We start from the raw sequence: 26,956 nt of genomic DNA on the forward strand, positions 1-26,956 counted from the left end.
GACTAACAAAAAATTAACACAATTTACTGCTTATGGATACAGTTAAATATCTACTGTAAAGCTTCACCTTAATAATCTGTCCTTCTCTTACAGTAAGTATTTAAAATTATAAATTATTTCTTCATAATACTTCATAAAATTTCATAAAAATTAATAATCCAAATGTACAATTTTGTCAGCAGTCTGAACAATGAGAAAGGAAGATTACTATGATGGTAATAAAACACAGCACATTTGTCAATAGTTGACTGGGATAATATATGGAAATAAAAACTCTTTGAATATTCTTGGTTGAAAAACATCTATTATTGTTAATACTAATTTCATCCTGTTACACTCTGCCACATTATCTCCATTTTGTATGGAGGTACATCTGCACAGAAGCTTGAAATCAAATTTCAGGCTTGCATCTAAAAAAAAAAATTGCCTAAGAAAGGGAAATTGCATGCAGTTTGGTCACAACCAAATAAAGGTAGAAGTCACAAACTGCAAGGTACTCTTGAAGATTATGAACACTACTGAATCAGCCACAAATAATGCTTTTTAAATAATAATGACTATAATAGTCATAAGAGAGAAGGGACTAGGTTCAACTCTGGTTATATGACCAAACAATATCTGAACATGCATTATCACTTGTTGCTATACATATCTTTACACTTTATTGTCCATAATTTAAGCCTTTTTGTGAAGGAAAAGATAAAGAAATATTAAGCATTAGCGAAAAGAAATGGTTTGCATAACAAGGATCTTATTAACTCTGGAAATATCCATTTGACAGCTTCTTTAAAAAAGTAATGCCTAGAAGTCATGTACCACTCAAATCTTCTTTTTGAATTTGACAGAACACTAATATTCACAGAAATCGTATCCCACTGGACGAGACTGTGTTAATCAAGGTCAAAACTAGCAGCTTTCTATTTATTGCCCGGAGGCAACAGATCTAGCCCTCCTAAAGGAACCTTCCTCTATGGAAGGTTCTTGCAGTTTCCTCTCTATGTATCCAGCATGATGAAATTTGTTTCCTTAAATACTAATTGATTTAGATAAATGACATTTTAATTTGTCTGCCTATTATCTTAAATATATTTCTTCTGTCAAACAAAGTATAGACAGATTTACACTAACTAAAAATTATCTTCTATAACAGACAGAGCTGTTGTTGGACTCTGAACCTTGTAAACCTGTAGAACGCAAATGTTTTCTTTATTTTCTTCAAAGACTAGTCTTCTATGAATTTCTACATTACCTTTATTAGAATTGATTCACTTTACCTCTTTGTATGTATCTCTCTACCAGATTAAAGAGTGTGTCTTGACTTAGACGTAAAGAATCATCTGAGTAAATAAATCTTTTTTCCATACAGTTCATCAGAAAGACTAATGAGTAAAAGCTAAGAAGTTGAAGTAACATTACTGTATTTAAAGTTACTGACTTCAAATTGCTCAGTCTGCTGTCTTCGTGTTTCTCATCCATCTTTACATTTTTACATACCTTTTCACACATTTAAAGCTCTTTGGGACTTTGGTTTGGAAAGGCCTACTGCAGTGCAATTCACATAATATACATGTGACACCAGCATACTGAAGTAAAGTGACTTTAAATTTACCTGTATAGCAAGTGCTCGAGCTACAAGACTTCTAAGATATTGTAAAGGATCTTCTGGACCTTCCCACTTGCTTTGCCATGTGACAGGACACTGAAACAAAAATATATTTACTGAAAGTATCTATTTCAAAATCATCATAATGACATGTTAAGCTAGGAATTTGAATGAAATTAAATAATCTGGAGATCAAATGTATATACAAAGGAAAAAGGCAATACGAGCTATATAATGATCAAAGCATACAATAAGGATAAAACCATTAATTGTACCTACTCCACAGGAATCTGTGAAGCACACTGAAATTGACTCTGCAAGATTCTCCTACTTACGGGAAAGAGAATACATGTAAATCATTACCTGTGAAATATTGCGTAACACTGAAGATGCTGAGCAAAATAAATAGTTCATACTGTTTAACATTTACAGTTGCATTTTTAAGGAACTTAACAATCAAGTAGCGTATGGGCTGAACAGATTTTCAAAATCTGCTCACAGAAGCTCATAAGAAAAACTATCTTTCAAAGTAAATACTCTATGTGTACCTTTTGTAGATAAAAACCTGAAAATATCTGGATTCAGGAACACGAATTAATAATGAATTTAATAAACTAAAATATATACAAGATGATAAAGCACATTTACCTGCATGCTTTTTGCATAATTATGATTTTTTTGAAAACTTCTTGTATTTGAAAGTATTTTCCTTGCATTTTTTCAGACTCTTTTGCTCAATATGCATTTACAGGCAGCTCACCAATCATTTATAAGTCATTCACGTAATGTTGCTAATATATCTCTATTTATCGCTAAAACTCTGTATTACTCTAAGTTGAAAATAATAGCTTAGCTAATTGTTAGTATGAAAGCATATTTCAGATGTATACTAACATACCAATTTTGCATAAATAAGGCACATTGAAACCATTAGAAGTCATACATTTATTGAGTTTTACATTTCTTTTGGTAACCTAGCAGCTTCTGCAGGTGCTATAATCTTAAAAGAACTATAATCTTGGTGTTTTTAAAACCAGTTCTTTGTTACATATTGTGTGACTACACTAAACTAAAGAAGAACTCTGTATAGAAAATACATGAAACAAATCACTTCAAGATGATAAATATAGAGAGGTTTAGCTGCCAGCAGATTTAGCTGCCATGCCAAGAGCATGGCGTTAGCCTCTCTGGAGGGCTGCTGAAAAGATTGCTTTATGGTCACAATCCAATAAAGTCATCTAAGTAAGATTCTAGGTAAGTAGGTAAGTAAGCAGACGAAATGCCAGAAACACTTTGTTCAGTACATCAGCAAGCACCGAACTGATGTCTGTGAGAGATAAAAATGCACAGAACCTTTAAGTAAATTTTTTGTGATGGTGATCAGCTTCATATTTTGGAAGCTGCTGCTTCCAATTTAAGAGTGCAGCTTAAGTGCACAAGCAAGCCATACTCTCTTGCTCAGTAACAAGAAATATAACTATAAATACTAAAAAACGGCCATTACATGTATCATTTGCATTCACTATGACTTGTACTTAGCACCAATTCCTACCACACAGTCAAAACTTGTTTAAAAAAGCAGTAAGATTGCTAACACGAAAATGTTAATTTATTCTAATTGTACTGCAATTTTGTTAACAAATGCTGCCTGTGAATCTGAAAAGACAAGAAATTTAATCATTGTTTTAATTAGCAATATGATAGATGAATAGACGCATAACAATCTTCTTAACAGTACTTGTTCCTCACATGAAGATAAACAAGAAGTTAATAGGAATTATAGTTCATTGCAGGGCTAATCTCAGTATCTATGCATTAGCACCATTAAAATTTATCAGCTTCTGCAGGTGAAAAAAACCCACAGTTTCATGTCAATGTTTGACTATCTTTGGAATCCAATTATCTATTAATGACAGCATGTAAATTTGCAGTCACTAATGGTACCAATTTATCAAAATGCCCAGTTTACTGCTAGAAAACATGGAGAAAGTGCTTGTAAAAATTCTGGTTGCTTTTTTCGTATATTAAGAATACAGGGTGAGATGATACGTTGATATGATAGGCACAGCTTGTGTGGTATGATATGGCAATAATCCATACTGGATAAATGCAGAGAGCAAATTGTGATTACAACTGCAGCAAAACTTAAATCTTAAGAAACTGTAAAAACTAAGAAAAGGGACAGATGTACATGTTCTACTGGCTAATATATTTGACTTTTCTAGCATGATTTGGCATTTGAAATGGAAATAGTATTCCACAACTTCTAATCTTATTGGATTTGTCCTTAAAGGAAAGCTTGATAAAAGTATAATATACTCAGAAGCTTCTGAAAGTACTTGAAGCAACCTTTTTCTGTGTTTTCATTTCCAGAACATGGTTCTGTTTTAGAGTCACTATCAACAAAATAACTCCATTTTAGCATCTCTATCAATAAAAGAACTTAGAACAAATGATGACTTGAAAATATGTATCAGAATTTTGTTCAGTATCCTTGGGTGTTTTCATTGTTTACAATGTAAATTTATGACAAAATCATTTACCTTCTGACTTAGCAGAGCGCTTGCTAGTCTTTGTACTTCAGAAGTCAGTAATGAGGTACCTCTGATGACTTTACTTAAAGAAGCAAGTGACTGATGGACACTTTGCACAAGGCGAATGGCACTGAATTGTTCCAGAGTAATGAATGATAAGACTGGAGATCCCTGTTGCTCCACAGGAGGAGACACCTTCTGATGAATCAGGTTAGAATTCTAAAAAAGAACATGTGATGTCCAGTTAATAAACTCAGGGAATCTATTATGTTATACAATGTATTATTTGTTTAATTCTTAATACTCCATATGAACTTATTAGCTTTTAAGTAATTCAGATATCCCCCCTTTTCTGACATGGGATTAAAACTATAATGACACTTTCAATATTGTCTGTGAGGTTTTCAATAAAGGCATCATTCTTCTGAGACAACTCTTACCCAATTACTTCAAAAGTACTGGAATTTCTGAAAAATCTTCACTTAGCTGAATCACTACTTTTAGTATTTGTGTTAATGTGTTAGTATAAAAAGCAGTAGTCTAACTCAGCATAACAAGATTGTACTGGGTACTATAAACCATGCTGCCATATATAGCCCTTGCTTTGATAAGACTAGTTCAACCTAGCAGCAGATTAAATACAAATAAATAAAAAGTAAATATAATACTATGTGTAAATACTGAGTAACTCGGACTCTGAGAGGTACTGCTCTTCTCTCACTGATATTTTTATTACATACTTCCATTCTGTTACTGCCATTGAAAATCCAAATTTATTCAGTAATTTCAAGAGATGGTACCATTTTTTCAAATCTTAATTCATATGCAGCTTATTACATAAATATATTTTAGCATGTGCTATGAAACTACCAATCTGACATGTGACAAGATGCTGCACTGAATTCCAGTTATGAAATTTAAACCTTTACTGGAAAATTCTGCAAGGCACAAATGCAAAAAGAAGACCCTAGCCTTTGGGGAAAAAAATGTTTTGCTATTTCAATTTGTAGTAATTTATTACGGTAAAGTCAGATTTTACTCCTTCTGAAGTATCTCTTCTGAAAATATAAGTTGTTTTGACCTTTTTTTTCACATTAAATAAACTTCTAAATTGTCACATGGCATCTTGCTTCCCAGGATGTCTGGCACATCTGTCTTGCATACAGAATGTCTGCCACCACAATCATTCCCGGGCACTGTAGGTTTGTCAGAACTTTCATGTGTTTTGCATTTCAAGCTCATACTGCACTCAACTACTAGGCAAAAGTATGAAAAAAACTAACTGAAAGAGTATACTTTGGTTTATGACAAACAAAAAAGTGAAGGATAAGGTCTTCCTTCCCACGTTATTAAAAAGGTATACAACAAAGTTACTGTTGAAAGTGTAAGAAACACATAGTATTTAGACATTTTATGTTTTGTATTTTGTCTTTGCATGTATCCTGAAATCACAGTACCAGTTTCACTTTAGTATTTCTGGACTATAGTTTGTGGAGTATATATAAAATATAATGTAAAACTAGCATAAGCTAGTTGATAATTTCTTATTGGAGTGTTTAATTACACAAAAAATAAAGAACAAAGACATTGCAAAGTGCGGGCTTTGCTCAGTTTGTCACATACACAGTCTTAATTAATGAAAAACTTCTGAAAGAGAAGGCCTCCAAGTTCCTCAATACTGTCCTTTACATAACAGTCTTGTAAGAATTGCATATTCATTTCATCACTCTTTCTAATGCTTTCTCCTGAGAATTTGTTAAAACAACCCATCTGTCATTCTTATAGGAAAATTAAACATGAATACCAGTATCAGCTTATACATTTAAAGTTCTATTACATTCCCTTAAAATCCATTATGCATATAATTCACATCAGCTTTAAAAATATCCTCGTGACCTGCTTGGGAATTCAGATGAAGAACTGCTGAAGTACTGAGTGTTTTTCCAAATTGTAAGAAACTGAAGCTAGGTTATAATCTTTAATATTGAACACTATATTATGCTACCAATATTAAATTAGGTGTATTTTGAGACTTTGATAATTTTCCCTCTATCGCTTCTATACTTTTTATTATCTCAGTACAATACAAGACTTCATGTAGTCTCGCCTAAGATGCTCCAGATATTTCCTTTATTACCTTCCTAAACTCAAATGTGTTCCTAAACTTCAATATGTTGTGAAAATTGCCCCATCAGAAATGCAACAAATATAATGAAAACAAACTCATATGCCTCCACTAGTTATGCATTTTATTAAAAAATCAGGTTTGGTGGTGGTGGTGGGTTTTGGAAACCTCCATTGCCCTTTTGATGTACCTATTCTGCCTTGCCCTTCGAGTCTCTCTGCCTTTTCTTTTAGATATTAGCCTCTCTGTTTATTACACACATTATTTACTGCTGAAAATATAAGAAAGAATGACCTTATATTTCTGTTTCACTGATTTTACTTGGTGAAAAAAACACTGTTCTTTCATTAAAACTGAGGTTCCTAATGTTTTAGATAAAAAAGCAGCAACCTGTTAATTTTCAAAACTAATTTTGCAATTGTCTTGCAGCATCATGCAACTTTATGAAAATAGTTAGCCTTCAGTTTACAAACACAGCAAAAGATAAGGTAGAAGGCATCATGACAGCATATGATCATATACTCAGGAAACATAATTTTGAAGCAGTTGCTTCCGAATTTTCATTATGGGTCGGCTTTCTAACTTTCATAGAGGTACTAAAGGGTGTCTTTGAAACAAGGCAGAAAACGCATCCTACTTACAAGAAAAATACAGCACTGATTCCTGTCTCTTTCTACTCATGACAGATAGCCATTTGGACATGATGAAACAGTTATGCAGCCCCACTGCATCCTGCCATTTTTGTGCTTCTCTGAAAACTATCATATGATGAGCAATGGCTGAGTTCTGTTGGACAGTAATTTCCAACTGATCTAGTTATGTGACAATTAAGTGCTTATATAGGTCTTGTTCTACATTCTGTCAAGGCAGAAGGCTATGTGGGAAGAGAACGGACATCAGGACAGAGGCTGGTTCAATTATGCTGATGACCCAGCCCTGGCCATCCTTTTTTAATTTCCACATTAAGAAATATCTTTTTTTTAAATTTGTATAACCCTTGTTTGACAAGTTATTCAGTGATGGCTTCACTTTTTCAGTAAACAGTCTTTCACGAAAACTTATACTGGGCATCTGAGTATTTGGGGTTTTTTATAACTTAATGGCAGGTTCATGAGAGTTTAATTAATTTGATTAGTGTTAAGTTGTTATTAAATCATGCTGAAAGACACTGCAGAAGCTGTCTTAGGACAGTATTCATTACAAGAGTGTTTTCAAATGTCAAGAATTAAAATGTATTTTTTCAAATGAAGTTAGATAGATGAAAATGTCAAGACATTCTGTACTAGTCCAGAAGAGCTAAATAAAGAGGAAGTTTGCTTGTGTAACTTTCAACACAGGAGTGCACTGATTTGAACCAGACTTTAAGTATCTATTTCATTTAAATTAAAATTCAATTAAAAATTCTGGAGCCTGCATTCTGGCTAGACCAGGGGTCCTCAAACTTTTTAAACAGGGGGCCGGCGCGCAGATGAAGTGGCAGGCAGTCATCTGCGGCTGCTTGGTTTCCCCCCCCAACCCCCGGCGGGGGGTGGGTGGGGGGGTTCTGTAAATACCACGGGCCGGATTGAGGACCCTGGGGGGCCGTATCCAGCCCGTGGGCCGTAGTTTGAGGACCCCTGAGTTAGACTAATAAACCGTGGATGAAGGAGAGGCAGTTTCCATGATTCTATTGTTATGGATAGACAAAGAATAATAAACTCTCCAGCTCAACAATTTCAAAATGTCTGAATAATTGGTAGCAACATTTAACAGAGCTTTGCAAAATGTATGCCACTGAGAAGAAAAATAAGTTCTACACATTTCCAGAAATATTTCTTAAAAAGTAATAACATGTAAGTCCTCAGTACTGTATTAACGTATAAGAAATATTTCCCATTTCAAAATGTCAAAAATGAAAAAGCTAAAATTTCCAATATATATCTGCCGTTCGGCCACAAAGACTGTGATAGCTCTAAAAACTGAGCACAAAGGACTACTATTCACAGAGCCACCAAACAGTTGAGGTTGGAAGGAACCTCTGGAGACTGTCCAGTCCAACTCTGGTCAAAGCTACAGCAGGTTCCCACAACTGTATCCAGTCAGGTTTTCAGTATCTCCAAGGATGGAGACTCTACAGCCTCTCTGGGCAACCTGTTTCAGTGTTTGATCATCCTCACAGTAAAAATAAAAAAGTTTTGTCCTGTGTTTAAATTGCATTTTCAGTATTTCAGTTTGTGCCCATGGCCTCTTGTCTTGTCACAGGACACCACTGAGAAGAGCCTGGCTCTGTCTCCTTCACTCCTTCCCATCAGCTGACACACAATGATAAGATACCCCTAAGCCTTCTCCTCCCCTGGACGAACAGTGCCTGTTCTCTCATCCTCCCCTTGTATGGCAGATGCTCTTGTCCCCTAATTATCTTAATGACCTTTGGAAATCCTTGGAAATAATTTCCAGGATGATTTGCTCAATTACCTTTCCAGGTGAAGCTAACTGATCCATCATTCTCTGGATCCTCCTTTTTGCCCTTCTAAAAGAGTGACATTTGCTTTCTTTGATCCTCAGGAATCTCCCCCAACCACACGTACCTTTTAAAGATAACTGAGAGTGGTGTCACTACGGCAGCAGCTAGCTCCCTCAGCATTTAAGGGTGCATCCTGTAAGGTCCTGTGGATTTGTCTATATTCAGATTGTTTAAACACTCCTTAACCTGATCCTCTTCCAAGAGTAGTCTTCCTTGCTCTGTACTTTCCTACCACTTTTGGGACCTGGGACTGGTGAAGGCCAGACTTACCAGTATGGAGAGGCAAAGAAAGCATCTAGTACTTCAGCCTGCTCCTCATCCTTTGTGGACAAGTCCTCATGTCCATTCAGTAGTGGGCCTACACTCTTCCTGGTCTTCATTTCATTGCTGATGTACCTTTAAGTTCCCGCCAAAATACCAGGTTTTGAAAAAGTGAGGCTTCTTCCAGTTGTGTCAAGAAGGTCTCATCTACTTCACAATGTTGGCCAATATTAGGTAAAATTTTTGTTTTATCACTGATTTCTGAAATTCACTGACTACATAAATTCTATAGACATTCTGACAATTTAGCTTCTTTATATACTCTAAATTATTTAGACTGATTTTTGTAGGATGAAACACTGATGTTCAATCCAGAGAAATACCCTGTCAAATGCGTCTATTATTTTATCTAAACTTGGACACTAGATTACAGAATACAAAAGTGATCATCATACAGTATTGAAAGTGTACAAATAAAAATATGTCCACACTTAAATATTATGATCAATTATTCCAGTGTAAATTCTACAGCACAAACCTATGTCAAGTGGCAAATTTTGTTATGCTTCAGAAGCATCTGTGTATTTTTTTAAACATTTTTATTCCAATGCTGAGTATGTGAATCAAGGATTAATTCAAAAAGAACTATTTTACAAATATCTTGAAAATAGTTATTGTACATCTTGTTTAGCTGCAGACTGTTTATTATAGAATCATAGAATGGTTTGGGTTGGAAGGGACCTTAAAGACCATCTAGTTCCAACCCCCCTGCCACGGGCAGGGACACCTCCCACTATACCAGGTTGCTCACAGCCCCATCCAGCCTGGCCTTGAGCACTGCCAGGGATGGGGCAGCCACAGCTGCTCTGGGCAACCTGTGCCAGTGCCTCACCGCCCTCACAGTAAAGAATTTCTCCCTCATATCTAATCTAAACCCACCCTCTTTCAGTTTCAGTTATTTTGTATCAAAAGATTATTTTGACAAACCCACAATGTGTCATACATCTATTTATATGGATTAAATGAGAATTTAATGAGGGATTTCAAATTCCAGCATGCACCTCATGTCTCTTCTTTGTATGTAGTTATTTGAGTTAGGGAAACATTTTTCTCATTCCAGTGCTGTTGTGTACAAGATGTGTTTTTAGGACATGCTGTCTGTTATCTGTTACTTATCGCTAAGGGGAAAAAATAATGCTAAATTATCTAAGTAGGCTCCTAGTGTGAGGTGAGAGGGGTCCTTCCCAAGTATGTGTAGCATCTGCTTTCAGAGAGAATTTGCACACATTACAACTGAACAGACAGTCACAAGAAGAATTCAATGGTTGGAAATCAAGCTCTACAATATATGTAAAAAAAACCCAAAAAACGTGAAACTGAACCAACCCAGAACAAGAAAGAAACAAAAAGTAAGTGAAATTGGATATTGCAAGCATTGTAGCAAGGATTTTAATAAACCTCAATTTAAAGCTAGCACCGTATTTCATTACAGGAAAAACTTAATTTAACTTTTATTATCACTCAATATTGCCTTGTGAATATTAGAGAAATTAAGAGACTAAATTCAAATCTAAAATAATTAGTGGTGTTCTTGGAAACACACACAAGATGTTAGTCTCATGTCTTGTGAGTGGGGTATCATCTCCATATGAAAAAAAAAAAGTGACAGCCTGTTATCGTACATACAGACTTCATAGCTAATCACACACATGTAAAATTGTGCATACCACCTCAAATGCATTTAATTTACTTTTTTACTTCTTATGTATCAATATGCAAGATAATTCATTAGACCTTACATTTAATAAAGTTACCTGGGAAAAAGTTATCTTTTTAAATTAGCTACTTTCCTACCTGATTAAGTTTCTTCCATAGGTTGAGAACAGGAGAAAGTTCAGTAGACCATATTTCTCTGTCAAATTTGCAGCCAGCAGTTACTGACCTGCTCAGGATCCGAAGCTGTGAAATGACCTGAGTGATGAGAATACAAATGCAGTCTTGAAGAAGGATAAACAAACTTCTTCTAGCACAAAAATGCAATACAATAGCAAATACTCTCAGATATAGATATATCTATGGACTTAACTTTTCGGCATACTTAATTACTAATCATGATCTATCCAAAACATAAAAAAATAACCATATCCAAATACAGAATATTTGAGCTTCATTCATATTAAGCCCCAAAAACCCAAACAAATACATATTTTCTTATCAGAGTAAAAGTCTTTGTTCCACTATAATTGAAAAACTAATGAGGTGTATAATTAATTAAAAAGCCTCTTTTCCACAAAATTTAAAGACAAAATTCAAGTTCTGCCTTTAACTAGGCCCCACCTGTAATTAAAAAACAAACACAAACAAATAAATAAAAAAACCCCAAAAAACAAAACCCCTGGAATATGCTACTAAATACACAGTACATATCAGGCATCAAAACTCCAAGATAACTATAATATATTCATTCTGATCTTCCACAGATCTCTTACGTGCTTAGATATACGTGCCACCACAAATTTATTAGTTTAAAGAAAGACAGAAAGCAATTAAAAGAATAATTGTAAAATTTTTAGAAAAAAAAAATGGAACTACCTGTTCATTAGATCCAACTGCCTTTGATTGTTAGTAACCCTGGTAACTCCACACATAAACCGATCAAATATATTTATACATTTACAAAGAAAGAATACCGAATTTCAAATTCTTCAGTGATATTGCAGTCTGTCCCTTAAATTGCGTATAAAACCCCTAGTATTTTTAGGTATTTTAGCTAAATTTTAGTTACTTTTCACAGTGCATTTTTTGCAAGACTTGTTAGACAACAATTTACTAATTCTCTCCTCTTTTACTTGACTATAAAGAATTAAACTTGATAATAAAAAAATTATTAATTGTTCAGAAGGACTTTATATTATTGTTAGATGGAATGAGGCAGGAAGTCAAGTTGTTTCCGCTGGGTTTTGACTTATTTTCTATTCTTGAAAGATTTGCAATAATGTAGTGTTTTCTGTTTTGTTTCTCATTTTCTTTTGCTGAAGCAAACAGCAGCTTCTTATTTATCAGCTTTGATCAGGTCTATGAAGCACTACAAGGTGACTGTATGCTGAACCATTATTTTAACTTCTATAACATTTACTATATTTTTATTCTTATATTTTTACAAGATATAAACCAATAAAGTATAAATATATAAAATATCTCTGTATATAATAAAATCATAGAATCATCTAGGTTGGAAAAGACCCTTAAGATCATTAAGTCCAACTGTTAACCCAGCTTTGCCAACTCCATCACTAAACCATGTCCCTAAGTGTCACATCCACACATCTTTAAATGCCTCCAGGGATGGTGACTCAATGCCCTCCCTGGGCAACCCTTTCAGTGAAGAATTTTTTCCAAATACCCAATCTAAACCTCTCTTGGCACAACTTAAGGCCATTTATTCTTGTCCTGTGGCTTGTTATTTAGGAGAAGATATCAACATGCACCTCGCTACAACCTCCTTTTGAGTAGCTGTAGAAAGCAGTAAGCTCTCCCCTGAGCCTCCTTTTCTTAAGGTTAAACAACCCCAGTTCCCTCAGGTGCTCCCCATAAGACCTGTGCTCCAGACCAGCTGCACTGCCTGTCTCTGGACACACTCCAGTGTGACACACTTTGGTGCCACATGGATCTCCATCCCCTGCCTCCACTGAGACAGATGACCGAAGGACCTCACTAGTAAACCATCCCTCAAACACTGGTGTGTTGCCTCCAGGCTTATCTCTAATGAGCCTCATTTTATCCCCTTCCCCCTTCAAATCAAGTTTAAAGCTCTTTCAATGAGCCCTGCTAACTTCTACATCAAGATCCTTTTCCCCATTCGAGACAGGTGTCTCCTGTCCTGTCTGTTGCCAGCAGGCCTTGTGTCCTGTAGACTGACCCATGATCAAAAACCCAAAAATTCTGCTGGCAACACCATGCTTGGAGCCAGGTATTCATCTGCTGGCTCTTCCTCTTTCTTTATCAACATCCCCTGCAGCTGGAAGGCTGGAGGAGAACACTACTTGTGCTCCTGATCCCTTAACCTGTTGTCCCAAGGCCCTGAAGTCTCTCTTGATTGGCCTTGATCTTCTTGTTGCAACTTCATTGCTGTCTACCTGAGAAATCAATAATGGATAATAATATGAGGGCTAATAATGGATAATAACCTGGGGGCTGTACCAGGGTAGGAAGCTTTCTCTTCATATCTTTAATCTGGGCCACAGGGAGGCAACAGACTTCCCTAAGGAGCGGGTCCGATCTGCACATCGCGCCTTCTGTTCTGGTCAGAAGGAAGCCTCCTATGACAATGACCCGTCTTTTTGCCTCCATAGAAGCAGTTCTGATGCGAGGCTAACAACCTCTGCGACACCTCCGAGCCAGATGAACCATCGCCCTCGATATCGTTCAGTTCCGCTTGCACGGCCTCACACCTATCATGCACGGGCACCTGGGCAGGTGGGGTGCTCAAGAGGAGACGCGCCTGCTGTGCCAGGCAGGAACTTGTCACCATTGCCCCCGATCCCTCAAGTCACTGTGCTCAGCCAGGCAGAGGGAGGATAGAGAATCCGCCGTCCCACGTGTCCTGTTTGCCTGTTGGGCCTGTCTCAGGGAAGGCACAGTGCGATTGCAGCGGTCTGCCTCTCTCTTGCACTCCCCGATACTGCTCAGCCTACCCACCCCCTCCCAGAGCCCTGTCACGCAGCGGACGAGCCCCCCTACCCGGGTGCACCTCCCACAGGTGTGCTCACCGCCGCCGCCCAGGACTGGCATGAGAGCAGGGCACGGCCGGCAGCCCGGCACCGGGGTGGCAGCACGTTCCCACCAGAGCTCTGCCTGGGCAGCTGCCTCAGGCCTGGTGGGTGCAGAGCTTGGAGGCCACGGCTTTCTGCTGGGTGGGGACCACTGCCCCTGGTCGAGCTGGCAGAGCTTCAGTGCCCTTTCTGCACGACTTTCCATGCAAACTGCCACGCAACACCCCTGCCGATGCCCCATGCCCTGTTCGCCCGCCCTGCTGGCAGCGCTCCTGGTTGCTAGCGCTCCCTCAGAGCTTCTCTTATAGGTGTGGGGGCTTGGCTGCCATTGCTCCTGGCCCCGCACAGGTCCCATCAGCCACTGTCATGCAGCTGACCTATAAACCTATATTTAGGGAAAAAAGTATAAAGGTACTTTTAATTAAGCTAAAATAGTATTCTTTTTCATTAAAAGCTGACTTCTTAATATAATCTTAATTCTGAAAAAAAATCTTTTTTAGTTCCCTCAGAAATGACGCTATTATAATCTGTTGTCCTAGAGAATTATGCATAGTCTGTGATTCCAGATCTCAAACACGATGAAAATAGAGATTTGTATTTCTCTGTTATATTTAGGGAATTAAAGGTAAATTAATTCCAAGTCCTAAAAAACAGTATTAGTTGCCCACAGTCATAGCCTATTATAATAAAGTACTTTAGCCATGACCCTGCAACTTGGTTTGCCAAGAGGAACTACATGCATACCTAATTAATATCTGGAAGAAGCATCTTACTGTATTAAACCTTTACTTTTGTCTAGTCTGAAGTATACTGCCAGAAAGGAAAGCAAAGAGAAGTTGCAGTTCAAGGCAAAGGGGTAGCTGGAGTGAACAGAGCTTTGCCTAGGACCAGGTTATGAGCCAGCTAAGAGCTTACAGGCATAGATCAGACGACAGACCAACACATGTTGTGCTTCAGTAGATGTGCGCTACCAACTCCTTGATCAAGAAAGCAAAGGAAGTTAGCTGTCTTCTGACAGCTTGAAGGAGCCCAAAAATCTCAGGCCTTCCTACTCATGAGAGACTTCAACCAACCCAGTATCTACTATGAGGACAATATGACAGTGCAAGGAATGCAGATTTCTAGAATTTTTTGAAGACAATTTCTTCATAGAGGCAATCGATTAGCCATCCAGTGGAAACACTCTACTGAATCTGTTGCTAATGAGCAATGAAGAACTGGTGGAAGACGTGAAGGTTGAGGGCAGCCTTGGCTGCACAAACCATGAAATTGTGGTGTTTAAACGTTGATAAGAGCAAGGCAGGCAGTAGAACAATAACCCTGGACCTCAGGAGAGCACAGATTTTAGCTTAGTCAGGGATCTTCTTGGCAGGACCCAATGGGCAACTGCCCTGAAGGGCAAAGGCGGCCAGGAGGGTTGTTTAACTTGAAGAAAAAACTCAAAGCACAAGAACAGCCCTTTCTGATGTGTAGGAAGCAAGCATGATAAGGAAGCCAAAAAACAAGCATGGCAGAAGATCGGTATGGATGAAGAGGAAGCTAGTGATCTCAAATGTAAAAAGGTAATCCACAGAATACGGGAGAAGGGATGGACAGATTTAAAGACATTGCTCAATTGTGTTAGGATGGAGTGAGGAAAGCCAAACCTCAGCTGGGTTTGAAACTAGCAACAGATGCAAAGGCCTACAAGAAGGGCTTCTGCAAGCATTCTGGTAGCTAAAGGGAGGAAAAGAAAATACGAGCCATTTCTCAGTATAGCTTCTGTTACGGAAAATACCATTTAATCCTCTCATTCTCAAAACTTAGTTGTAAACCTTAATAATTCTTTGTGTGCTTTAGCTATTGTGTATAGCAGAAAAGATTCTTGTTTAATCTAGCAAAAATTTATTTTCTCTGATTAATGTTTTGATCATAGTATCTTTATCATTCCTGTTATTCTTCCTCCTTTTTACTCTGCACACATGCAAATGTTCTGACAAACAATACAGATGACAAACACACATTTGTGCCTTCCAGATATCATTCTTTTAGCTATAGTTCTGGCTCTTACAATTTGTTTTTTGATAGTTGCTTATCATCATTTGCAAAGAAAGAAAACATTTATAGCAAATACACTTTAACTGGTAATTCAGTAAGCAGTACTTTATATATACTTGCATATTTACACTATAAAGCTGCAAAAAGTTTCTATGATTGCTTTGTGGATATGGGGGATTGAAAATATTAAGTATTGTATTATTTTTTAAACTGCCTTCATAGGTATATATGCTTAGCTCCATAAAGCCGAAATGAGTTTGAGAAGTAGTGACTGCAAGATTAAGTAATTAAAGCATTTTATAACTCTAGTATAGGTTTAGCTGTCTATTTCTAATTATCTAATTATAGAATTTGTGAATATAATTTAAATAGAAATGCACTATCTATCCATTTTTTCAATCTCTTTTTCTTCAGTGCTCCTATATCTGTTTCTGCTTTGTGTATTTTACCAAAGTAGGTCAAAAATACTGGGATGTTTTTTATCAAAGTTAAGCATTAAAATTAAAAGTATTGAATAAAAAAAATAATCAAGTTTTAACTCTCAGTGTTCTAGAGTACTGTTACATACTTTATCAAATATTCATGGAAATTATTTACCTCTTTCCAGTTCATCCCATTTCCTCTCTAAAGTATAACAGGTATGATGGTAGCATAACTTACTACTAAAGTTTTTATGGCAGCACACTGTTTCCAATTGACTGTAATTTTTTTAAAATAATGGGTTGGGCTGAAACTGTGTAATGGGTGGCTGTTTCGGCCTGGATACTTTTTGAAAATTTTAGCCTAGAAGAGTCATCCACCTACAATAAACACAGGAAAATACATTTAAGTCATGTTAAAATACTCAGGTTAACCTCATTTTTTAACTGCTTCAGCATTCTAAACTTTTGCTGAGGGACTGCAAATTTGGTAGACATTTTTTTGTGTGCCATTTTTTTACACCCATTAAATCTGTCCATATTTAGGAAAGAATTAGAGTGTAAACCAGTAACTTATATTACTGCTTAAGTATGATGACAAGTTTGATTTTAGAATTTAAATGGCATAAACATTTTATTCTCACAAATCACAGAGAAGTTTCTTACAGTGCTGACCAGTCTATGCTACTCCAAATCAGCTAAAGCCTAAGAAAAGGTTTACTCAGTACTCTCAAACCAGTCTCTTTCTGAATGTTATTCAAATGAAAAGGGAAACTGTTCTTTTTTAATAGGATCATAGAACAATTCAGGTTACAAAGGACCTCAGGAAGTCTCTCGTCTAACCTCCTGGTTGAAGCATGGTGAGCTCTGAGATCAGACCAGGTTGCTCAGGACTTTATCCAGCCTGGTCTTGAAAAATCCCAAGTATAGAGACTGCACAACTTCTCTGGATGACCTGTTCCACTACCTTACCATTCTAACGATGAAAAACTTTCCCCTAATATCTAGTCTGGGCCTTTCTCATTTCAGTTTACGTCCTGTAAAAACAAGAGAGTCAAATGCACAGACTGGAACAAAGAATGTGTTAAGATTGGGAATTACCTGAATAAAACCATGAATGGGATATATTTCTCTATTAGAATTACCAGGTGTATCATAAATGCCTCCCAGGTTATGTGATATGTTTGCAGTCACTCCGTGGAAGTGTTTTCACCTCCAGGCAGGAGAAACAAGTTTGAAGTTGGAAGGGAAATTGGATTTAAAAGAATGAGGAGTATCAGGAATACATTCCCAGGGGCCATATGAAAGACAAAAATGGCCCCGTAAAGGCAGTAGGGCAAGAACAAGCACACAGATGGAATGAGTACCTAGGAGACCTTGACTCAGCTGAGAAAGAGAATATGGTTCGGGATCTGTATCTAAGGAGACAAAATAACTCTTGGGTTGAGAGGGGGAACTGTACATAGTCACTTAAATCAAACTTAATACAGACAAGCACAAATTCACTCTATCTACACTTCGGCACTTACTTAAAGCTTACTTAAAACTTACCTAAATAACCAAGATTACAACCTTAGCCTCCCTACATAATCAGACAGATCTTGAGCGGGCTCATTTGTCACGTGGAAGGCTCTCCTATCGAGTACGTAGGAAAAATAAGTTTCTTACGTTAAGTACCCCAGATAGATGCGTTTCTGTTGTGGAAATTAGTATAAGGATTTTCATTTCCTGCAAATTTAACTTCAAAACACAAGAAAAATTCAGCTTCTCTCACTGCATTATATGTATATGCTACCATCATGTCAACGTACAATTGACTTCACATATTTACTCTAGAATGAGATTAATTTTGTCTTAAACATGATAGTTCTATGACCACAAAGAGAGATTAGAAGTGCCTAGCACAGATGTAGACATCTAGGTCTGTTGAACCATATTCTTTGAACTCCACTTTGGAAAGGTACCAAGTAATGTACTTATAATACTAAGGAGACTGAAAATCTAATCATAGCTGTGTAACACAGGGTACTCAAAATAAGACTACTTTTATAATACCTAACCTTTGAATGTTCACCTTTGCTATTGCAACATATTCTTTTAACATTATACACTAACGCTCTTATATGTTGTCCTTGCCCAGTCCAAATACAAGTGTAAATATTTTGAATAATGATGAGTGAAAAAAATCTACTATATAGCAGGAAAACAGTACCATCACTGAAAATATGAGAGGGAAGGAAAGAAAGGCAATCAAAATATAAAAGCAATCAATCACTAATAATGGTATGTTTAAAACAGGGTGAGAAGATTATTCAGAACCATAAGTCTTTGTAGAAGCTGACTGTTTTAAGTAAGGTCAACTAATTATAACAGCATTTGTATTTAAAATTCAACAGATTAATTTATTTGTGAACAGTGCATCTAATAAAAGCATACAGGAACTGCTACTGAATATTTTTTCCATTCTTAGTGGAAAATTTGTACACTATGTTTCTTTTGCATGGCAGCACAGAAAAGTATAAATTGCATATATTAATAAAGGTGAGGTAGTTAAACTGTCAATACTTATTTACCTAGTTATTTATTTAATTGTGCATCTCAGCTTTTTAATCTATTGTTAACTTTATGAGTTTCTGTGGATATATGGTGCTATGATATTGACCAACACATTATAGTAAAATCCCAAGCATTTAAAGAAGTTACGAGATAATGAGCAGAATGGAAAGCAATAAAGACAATGAATGATCCCATGTGGCTTCATATGGAACTACTAGAAATTCATGTTTGACCTGAAAAATCAAAATAAAAATTAATGGGGAAGAAAAAAATAAGGAAATCTTAATATTTTAATTTTTCCTTCTCTGGAACTTACATAAAACCAGATTTCTAGGAACATAAAATCTATTTCTATTCTTTACTCATGAACAAGATGAGGAAAAAGTCATTCCTTTCAGTCATTCACAGCTACTTCAAAAACTGCTACTTCACAAATACAATATATAATAAACACAGGCTTATATCCAAGTACTGTATTTACTTCAGAAGCAATCTAGCCTACAAGTCATACAACAAAATAAAATTTTACACACAGTTTTACAATTTGAAAAAGAGAAAAGCAATGAAGTCAAAAATATATTGTGAAATTTAAAAAAAAATAAAAATCTAAGATCAATCATTTCTGAACTAAGTAAGATTACTGTTCAAAGAATATAAACCAGAAAAGATATGCTAGTCACAAAACTGCTATTTTTTTTCCAAGCTTATGGAACAGATAAAAGGAATTTTATTTTTGTACAAGCAGGTAACACGCTCCTCTTAGTAAAGACAATGCTAAAGCAGATACTCTACTGCCATCTACCGGTTTTAAAAAGGATGTGGTCTTAGCACAGAAACCACTTCTATGCTTCATTTCTCTGAATAAAACAATACATCCGTTTCACACAGCTGTTCAAGAAGATATTTCTGGTTTTATAAGAATTTACAGCTCAAGCTAAAAGATGAAGTTATAAAATAGTCACTTTAGTAAATATTGGGAAAGTAGTTACTCAGTGTAATGCAACTATGTGTTCATTGTGTCAAGAGAGGGCACAGGTTTAAGTTTGATATGCCTTCTGACAGAACTACATGCTTCCATACTGTTCCTCATAGTTCGGTTTCACATGCTGTGAAAGTAGTCTAAGACTGAGCTGTCCATCAGACTTCCCTGACTTTCAATCACTCCGTGTCCCTCACCTTCTCTGCAAGAATAGGGTCCCATGGAGGTTGTTAGAACGAAGGTACTTTTAATGGCATTCATAACAAAATCATGCAGACTGCATGTGGATGAGTACGAAACAATTTAAGTCTATGCTTGCTCTTTTGTTGTTCCCTCAAGCCAACATAAAGCGTCGCTCTCACCTGATAAGGATGTGAAGTAGGACTGGACTCAATACAGAGATATATGCCTTCTGTCAAAGTGCAAAGCAAATGAGGGAAAGGCGTTGACACCACCTCTATCTTCCTCTATACAGAAGAGGATCATATACCTTTGACACCAGTGAGATCCTTTGTAGAGCACATGTTCAGTGGATTAGGAAAGAAAAACTGCAGGATGCTGCAGATAGCTCAAGACCACTACTGACCCAGCCAGTATTCTAGTTGCATCTTCTCCCAAAGAATAATGAAAGGTTTTACTTCCTGGAGATCTCCAGGATACATATTACCTAGAGAACATAATGCTAAAAGGAAGGCGAGAAGAGGTGGCTGACCTTAGCTAATTATACAATACAACAAAATTTAAGAAAACCAGAAAATTGCAGCCTGTTTTTAGAAGAAAACAAACTTCTCGTAGGTAGAGCACCAACTTATTCTCATACACATAGCACCAATCCTATGGGAATTAATAAGGCTCCCTGAAGCACTGCACTGATTCACTGCAATGGTAAAGAGCTGTGTTTTCTGTTTGAGCACAGTACTGTGGCTTCCACTCCACTGTGCCGCACAACACATTTCCTTCATGCAACACCACCAGTATATACAAAACACTCCCCACATTTTAGAAGTTCTTGTTAAGCACTCAGATCGCTCAGCTGCAGGGTAATATTAAATACAGTTTGGCATAACTCATCAGTTTCTGCTAAAGCCTATTAGTCATGTATTTGTGATGTCGGATGCATTTAATGTCAGTAATTATATGCTCTGCATAGCTGATACAAGGGTTATATAGACGCTAAATTATTTTAAGAAAATAGATTTATGTTCATCTTGATATATATAGCAATAACATAACAAGTTAAAGAATAATTTCAATTGCATGCTTTTCAATAATTATACCCTTATTACTTTATGTTGCATGATTAGAATCATGGAGGAGCAGTAGATATAAAATTAGGTACAGTGCTCAGAGTCCTGTTGAGCTAGATTTTGAAAAAATAAAAAATAAAAATTAGTCTGTTGACAAACATGTAAGAAGCTACAGCTGTCATTATATTACAATCGCACCTTGAAATTTAACCACAAACTGAAGTCCCACTATTCTATATACAGCAGAAACACTGCAGGCAGATGTATGACTGTAAGTAATATCAGGTATACTTACTCACCCTAATTTTTCTTTATCTGAATTGAGTGATAACAGCAGTGGAGACTTGGTGTATAATCTCAAGCATGATCTAGCAATCAAGTTCCAGGTGTCTTTGTACACCCTCCCCTACACATGCTCTCTCTGTCATTCAAGGTAAAAACCACCAACTGGAACTGTACTACAATCATACATCTGACTACAGATACGGGAAGACAGAGCAGTTTTAACCTAAGTAAACAAGATATGCAAGGAATGGTGGGAGGAATCAGCCAGTGAGTTGCTGAAAATAAGAGCAGCTCAGCAACTAAGTTTAAAAAAAACGCTGAAGGATAAAATACTGTTTACTGAAGTCAATGATATTATTGCCATTACATTTGATGAGGCAAAACTCACTTCATGTTTCCTGATGTATGTTCGTGCTGTGTTTGCCTTATTAGATTGTCCTGCACTGTTTTCTGGTATTAGTTTACTGTTAATTTTGACTCAACAAGTATTCATCACAAAATAAAAAACAGCTATAAAAAAAAAGATAATTGCGTTTTTCTACAACATTTCTAAGTTTCAAGCACAGACAGAAGAGCAACAGTAATTATTTTAAGTGCTATATTTAGCAGCTACACTAAGGTATGATGAGCTACTCCTGTTTGACTTCTAATAGATTTCATTAAAGAAATTATTGTTTCTCTTTAAGCAACCACATCTATAAAAAGAATGCATTCAGTGTGACATTTCTGTGCTAGTATCATTTCTGTATTGTTAGATAACATGCTTTTTGCCTGATTTTGTAGACCTGACTTTGTTCAGATATTATAATTTACTTAAGTCATCCTGATATAATGTGTAAATATTATTTCTGCATGTTGAGTTCCTGCTAGAACAAACTCTTAAGTTTTAAAATTACTCAGATGCCATTCATGACGAGTATGAAATGTTACAGTATGAATACATGAAAATAAGTATAACAGACACAGGACATTTCTACACACACTTAAAAATTCTCTATAACAATGTGCATTCTAGTCCTCTACACATCAAAATTGATATTTATAGCAGCGATCTGCAAGACTAGATTTTTACTCAGTATGACAAAAAAAACAGATAAGCGTTATACTATGTCAAAGAACTGCATCAACAAATTTTTCATGGGAATTATATCTTAAAAGCTTGAACAAAATTCATGAGACCTGCAAGCTTATAAATTTTTAAGAGTTACCTTTCAGTCACAGAAGCCCTTTTAATACCATTACTTGTAGCTGTATATCTTTATATTTCAAAATGTATATGAAAAAGCTGTATTATTAACGTAAACATTACTGAAGGAAATTTCTAAAGTGCTGGGTTAACAGCCAACATTGCAAATGCAGGCAGGAATTATAATTTATGTTTATATATATGTTGAGGATAAGCATGAGGTAAACTGCAGAGTTAAAATTTTGGACTTTAGGAACACAGACGGTGTCTATTCAGGGAACCATCAGCAGAATCCCATGAGAAGTAGGCATAATGGAGAGGGAAAGTTTGAGACAGTGTAGTGGACAGCACATTATTTTCAGCTAATTAAAAAGAACAGGGAAATAAAGGAGTATTTTTGAGTGATCTTCAGAACAAATCACCTCATTGTGCAGAAAGACCAGGATTTTCAGCAGAATGGCTGTGTAAGCAGGGAGTGCCTCAATGGGTTGAAAAGACAAAAAAAGGAACATACAAGAAGCAAAATCAAGGACAGAGAAAGAAAAAAAGATAAAAGCACTGCTTAGGCATTTCAGGCTGAAACTGGAAAAGTCACAGCCCAAATGGAGATAAGACTAGCAGGGAACATAAAGGCTGAGATGGGTTTCAACACATGCAAAAGGTCAAAGAAAACATGGGACATTTGACAAAAGCACGAGAATAGAAGTGAGGGATGGTGCATAAAATCCTGAAGTACTCAGTGGCCTCTGTGCATGGTTTAGGAAGGAAAGGAGCAGCTAATAATGGAGAAGAAACAGTCTGCTTAGACAGCACGAACATACTCATCCATGAACGTGGAGTTAAACCCAGCTGGCAACCAGTCACAAGAGGTGTTCCCCAGGGCTCTCAGTACTGGGACCAGTTCTGTTTATCTCTTTGTCAATGATCTGGACGAGGTGATTGAGCGCACCCTCAGTAAGTTTGCAGATGCACCAAGTTTGGCAGGAGTGTTGATCTGCTTAGGATAGGAAGGCTCTGCAGAGGGATCTGAACAGGCTGGACTGATGGGCTGAGGCCAGTTGTATGAGGTTCACAAGAAGAAGTTCTGGGTCCTGCACTTGGGCCACAACAACCCCATGCAACACCACAGACTTGGGGCAGAGTGCCTGGAAAGCTGCCTGGTGGAAAAGGACCTTGGCGTCTGGCTGACAGCCAGCTGAACGTGAGCCAGCCGTGTGCCCAGGTGGACAAGAAGGCCAACAGCATCCTGGCTTGTATCAGAAACAGAGTGGCCAGCAGGACAAGGGCAGGGATTGTCCCCCTGTACTCAGCACTGGTGAGGCTGCACTTCAAATCCTGGGGTCAGTTTTGGGCCCCTCACTGCAAGAAAGACATTGAGGTGCTGGAGCGTGTCCAGGGAAGGGCAACGGGGCTGGTGGAAGGGTCTGGAGCACAAGTCTGATGGGGAGCAGCTGAGGGATCTGGGGCTGTTTAGCCTAAAGAAAAGGAGGCTCAGGGGAGACCTTATCGCTCTCTACAACTACACAAAAGGAGGTGGTAATGAGGTGGTTGTTGAGCTCTTCTCCCAAGTAACAAGCAATAGGACAAGAGGAAACAGCCTCAAGTTGTACTAAGAGAGATTTAGATTGGATATTCGGAAAAATTTCTTCACTGAAAGGACGGTGAAGCATTGGAGCTGGCTGCTTAAGGAAGTGGTTGAGTCATCATCCCTGGAGGTATTTAAAAGACATGTAGATGTGGCATTTAGGTACATGGTGTAGTGGTAGGCTTGGCAGTGTTAGGTTTACAGTTGGACTCTGTGATCTTAAGGGTCTTTTCCAACATAAATGATTCTTTGATTCTATGATTCCATTCAAATCAATGAAATCCAGAGAAGTTCACCTGTGGCTACTAGTCAATATGATGGCAAGGCCGCTCTGTACTGCATATGAAAATTCATGGCAACAGAGAAAATCCTTACTGCTGGTAAGGGTGACACTTATACCTGCCTTAAGAAATGGAGGGAGGATTCATGGAATGATAGGCTTCCCACTGAATCTCTGTCACTGGAGACATCATGGAACACATAGACATGGAATCCACTTTCAAACGTTAGAAGGAAAAAGAAGGCAATTGTAAACATCCAAAATGGCTTTATCAAATGCAAAAAATGCTTGACCAATCTGATTGCCTTCTGTGACTGAACAACTAGTGGAAAGAGAGAAGAAGAGGGGATACTGCTAATAGGGGTTTTGAACACCATGTTTGATTGCTTTCCTATTTTGAAAGCTTAGGAAGTAAGGACTTGAAGCATGATCTTGAAGAATCGGCTGGTGTCCTGGTTTCAGCTGGGATGGAGTAAATTTTCTTCTTAGTAACTGGTGCAGTGCTGTGTTTTGGCTCTTGTGAGAACAATATTGATCAAGTACTGATGTTTTTAGTTGTTGCTGGGTGAGGTGATGTTTATACTAAATCAAGGATTTTCCAGTTCCTTGGGCCCTGCCAGCCAGAGGGCTGGAGGGGCACAGGAAACTGGGAGGGGACACAGCCAGGACAGGTGACCCAAGCTGGCCAAAGAGGTATTCCATACCATATGACATCATGTTGAGTATATAAACTGGGGGAAGAAGAAGGAAGAGGGGACATCTGGCATTATGGCATTTGTCTTCCTGAGTAACTGTTACCCGTGCTGGAGCCCTGCTCTCCTGGGGATGGCTGAGCACCTGCCTGCCTGTGGGAGGTGGTGAATGAATTCCTTGTTTTGCTTTCCTTGTGTGCACGGCTTTTGCTTTGCCTATTAAATTGTTCTTATTTCAAACCTCGCGTTTTACATCCCTTTTCGATTCTCCTCTGGGTGAGGGGGAGTGAGCGAGCGGCTGCCTGGTGCTTGGTTGCCAGCCGGGGTTAAACCATGACAGCTGGTAGAAAAACTGCCTGCATTCCTGGGCTCAACTGGTAGTGAACCAGGTCTGGACATATGGCTGGCAGCTACTGAGAAGAGAAAGAAATCGGGGTTTGATACTGGGGCCCACATAGTTCCAAGAATAAGTTGGATGATGGCACACTGCACACAGACAAAGCCACAAACAGTGTTGGCAACAGTTCCACTTAGAGAAGAAGGCTGGACTACATAAACCATTGAGTTCCCTTCTAGCCAACATTTCCATAACTATGTGATCTAAGAAAACTTTCTAACCAGGATTCTAGTCTTCATGCTACCTCATATTGGTGTGCATGGCTTTCCTTCTGTTTCTCATGTGTTAAAATTAACTTAAGATGGCATTTACATTTTTAATTTGTTTTAATTTTTTTTTCTTAATCTCAAGCTGCAATCTTGAAAAGTTCTAGTCAGTGAACAAGAAACAGGTCAATCTCACAAGACATCATTAATGTGAACGATGGCCTTGCCTAAAGATGCACAATTAGTTGTAGAAACCATTCACTTGCTTTAGCAGTTGTAACATAAAACTGTAACAAACAAATTAAATTTGAAATGTGTTGGTCTTTCACTGCCCTGGAAAACAAACAAACAAATATGTTTACTAATTAATAAAATCCCTTTTTCACTTCTTGGCATTTCTAAGAAAATTATGAACATTTTTGAGAGAAAGCAATGCTTTAAGATGCTTGAATTTTCACTTTGTATCGTTACAACGCTCAATGCAGAAATGGGAGAAACAACTATGTTTCAATTCCTGTCCCAATGAATACCTCATTTTTCAAATGCTCCAGCTTCCAGTAGAAAAGATACCCTCCTATTCCTGCGTGACCAACCACCTGGTAGTTATGGCAATTTTCTTTCATCTCTTAAATAGTCATTAAAATGTTCAATATACAATTTTTAGAAATACCGTTGATATTATTTCAGAGCTTGACCCAAAGTTCAATGGGAAGAAATAGGTACTTCCAATTGATGATTCACCCCCCCCTTTATTTCAGATGCCTAGCTAAGAATGGCACAAATTGTTCCCTGTAGCTGCTTGCCTTTCTTTAGTAACAAAAAAATGGATAATTAGTTGAGGTGGCTAATATTCCTATCTTTCAAGTTAGATAAGAGGAATTACACTGGGGCTTTTTTTTTTAAATCCAATTGGCTTTGAATTGGCCTTATATTTTTCTTTCCCAGGACCTAGACATTTAAAAGAAATATAAACTCACATGAGATTATTCTAATATTGATCAGGGGAATTTGAAGTGGTTTCAATCATTAAATACATCACAAGTCTTTTCTAGTAGTATTTAAACAAAATATCCTTTAAGAGTTGAACTACAAATCTGACAGAACCCCTCTGTGTATTACAAAGATACACTTTCATTTCACAAAATACAATTTTTGAAATACCATTGCCTCATGGAAAATGTATTAAAGAATAACATGTAAATAAAGTATTTGGTATTAACACAGGAGATATTTTAAGAAATACTAAAATATTAACTGCAGATAGTATTAATGAAGAAAACAGGATTTCA

At 37.2% G+C, this 26,956-nt stretch overlaps 1 protein-coding gene across 1 annotated transcript in view; it reads right to left on the bottom strand.

Moving 5' to 3' along the window:
* DYNC2H1 (dynein cytoplasmic 2 heavy chain 1) overlaps positions 1–26,956 on the bottom strand; it is a 177,952-nt gene that overhangs the window by 28,209 nt on the left and 122,787 nt on the right. The window contains 3 exon segments of the mRNA XM_027777052.2: positions 1,610–1,699; positions 4,147–4,356; positions 10,881–10,997. Of these exon segments, the coding sequence (XP_027632853.2) occupies positions 1,610–1,699; positions 4,147–4,356; positions 10,881–10,997 (417 nt within the window).

Source organism: Falco peregrinus, chromosome 4, assembly GCF_023634155.1.
Source record: "Falco peregrinus isolate bFalPer1 chromosome 4, bFalPer1.pri, whole genome shotgun sequence".
In the NCBI taxonomy this organism is placed as follows: Eukaryota; Metazoa; Chordata; class Aves; order Falconiformes; family Falconidae; genus Falco; species Falco peregrinus.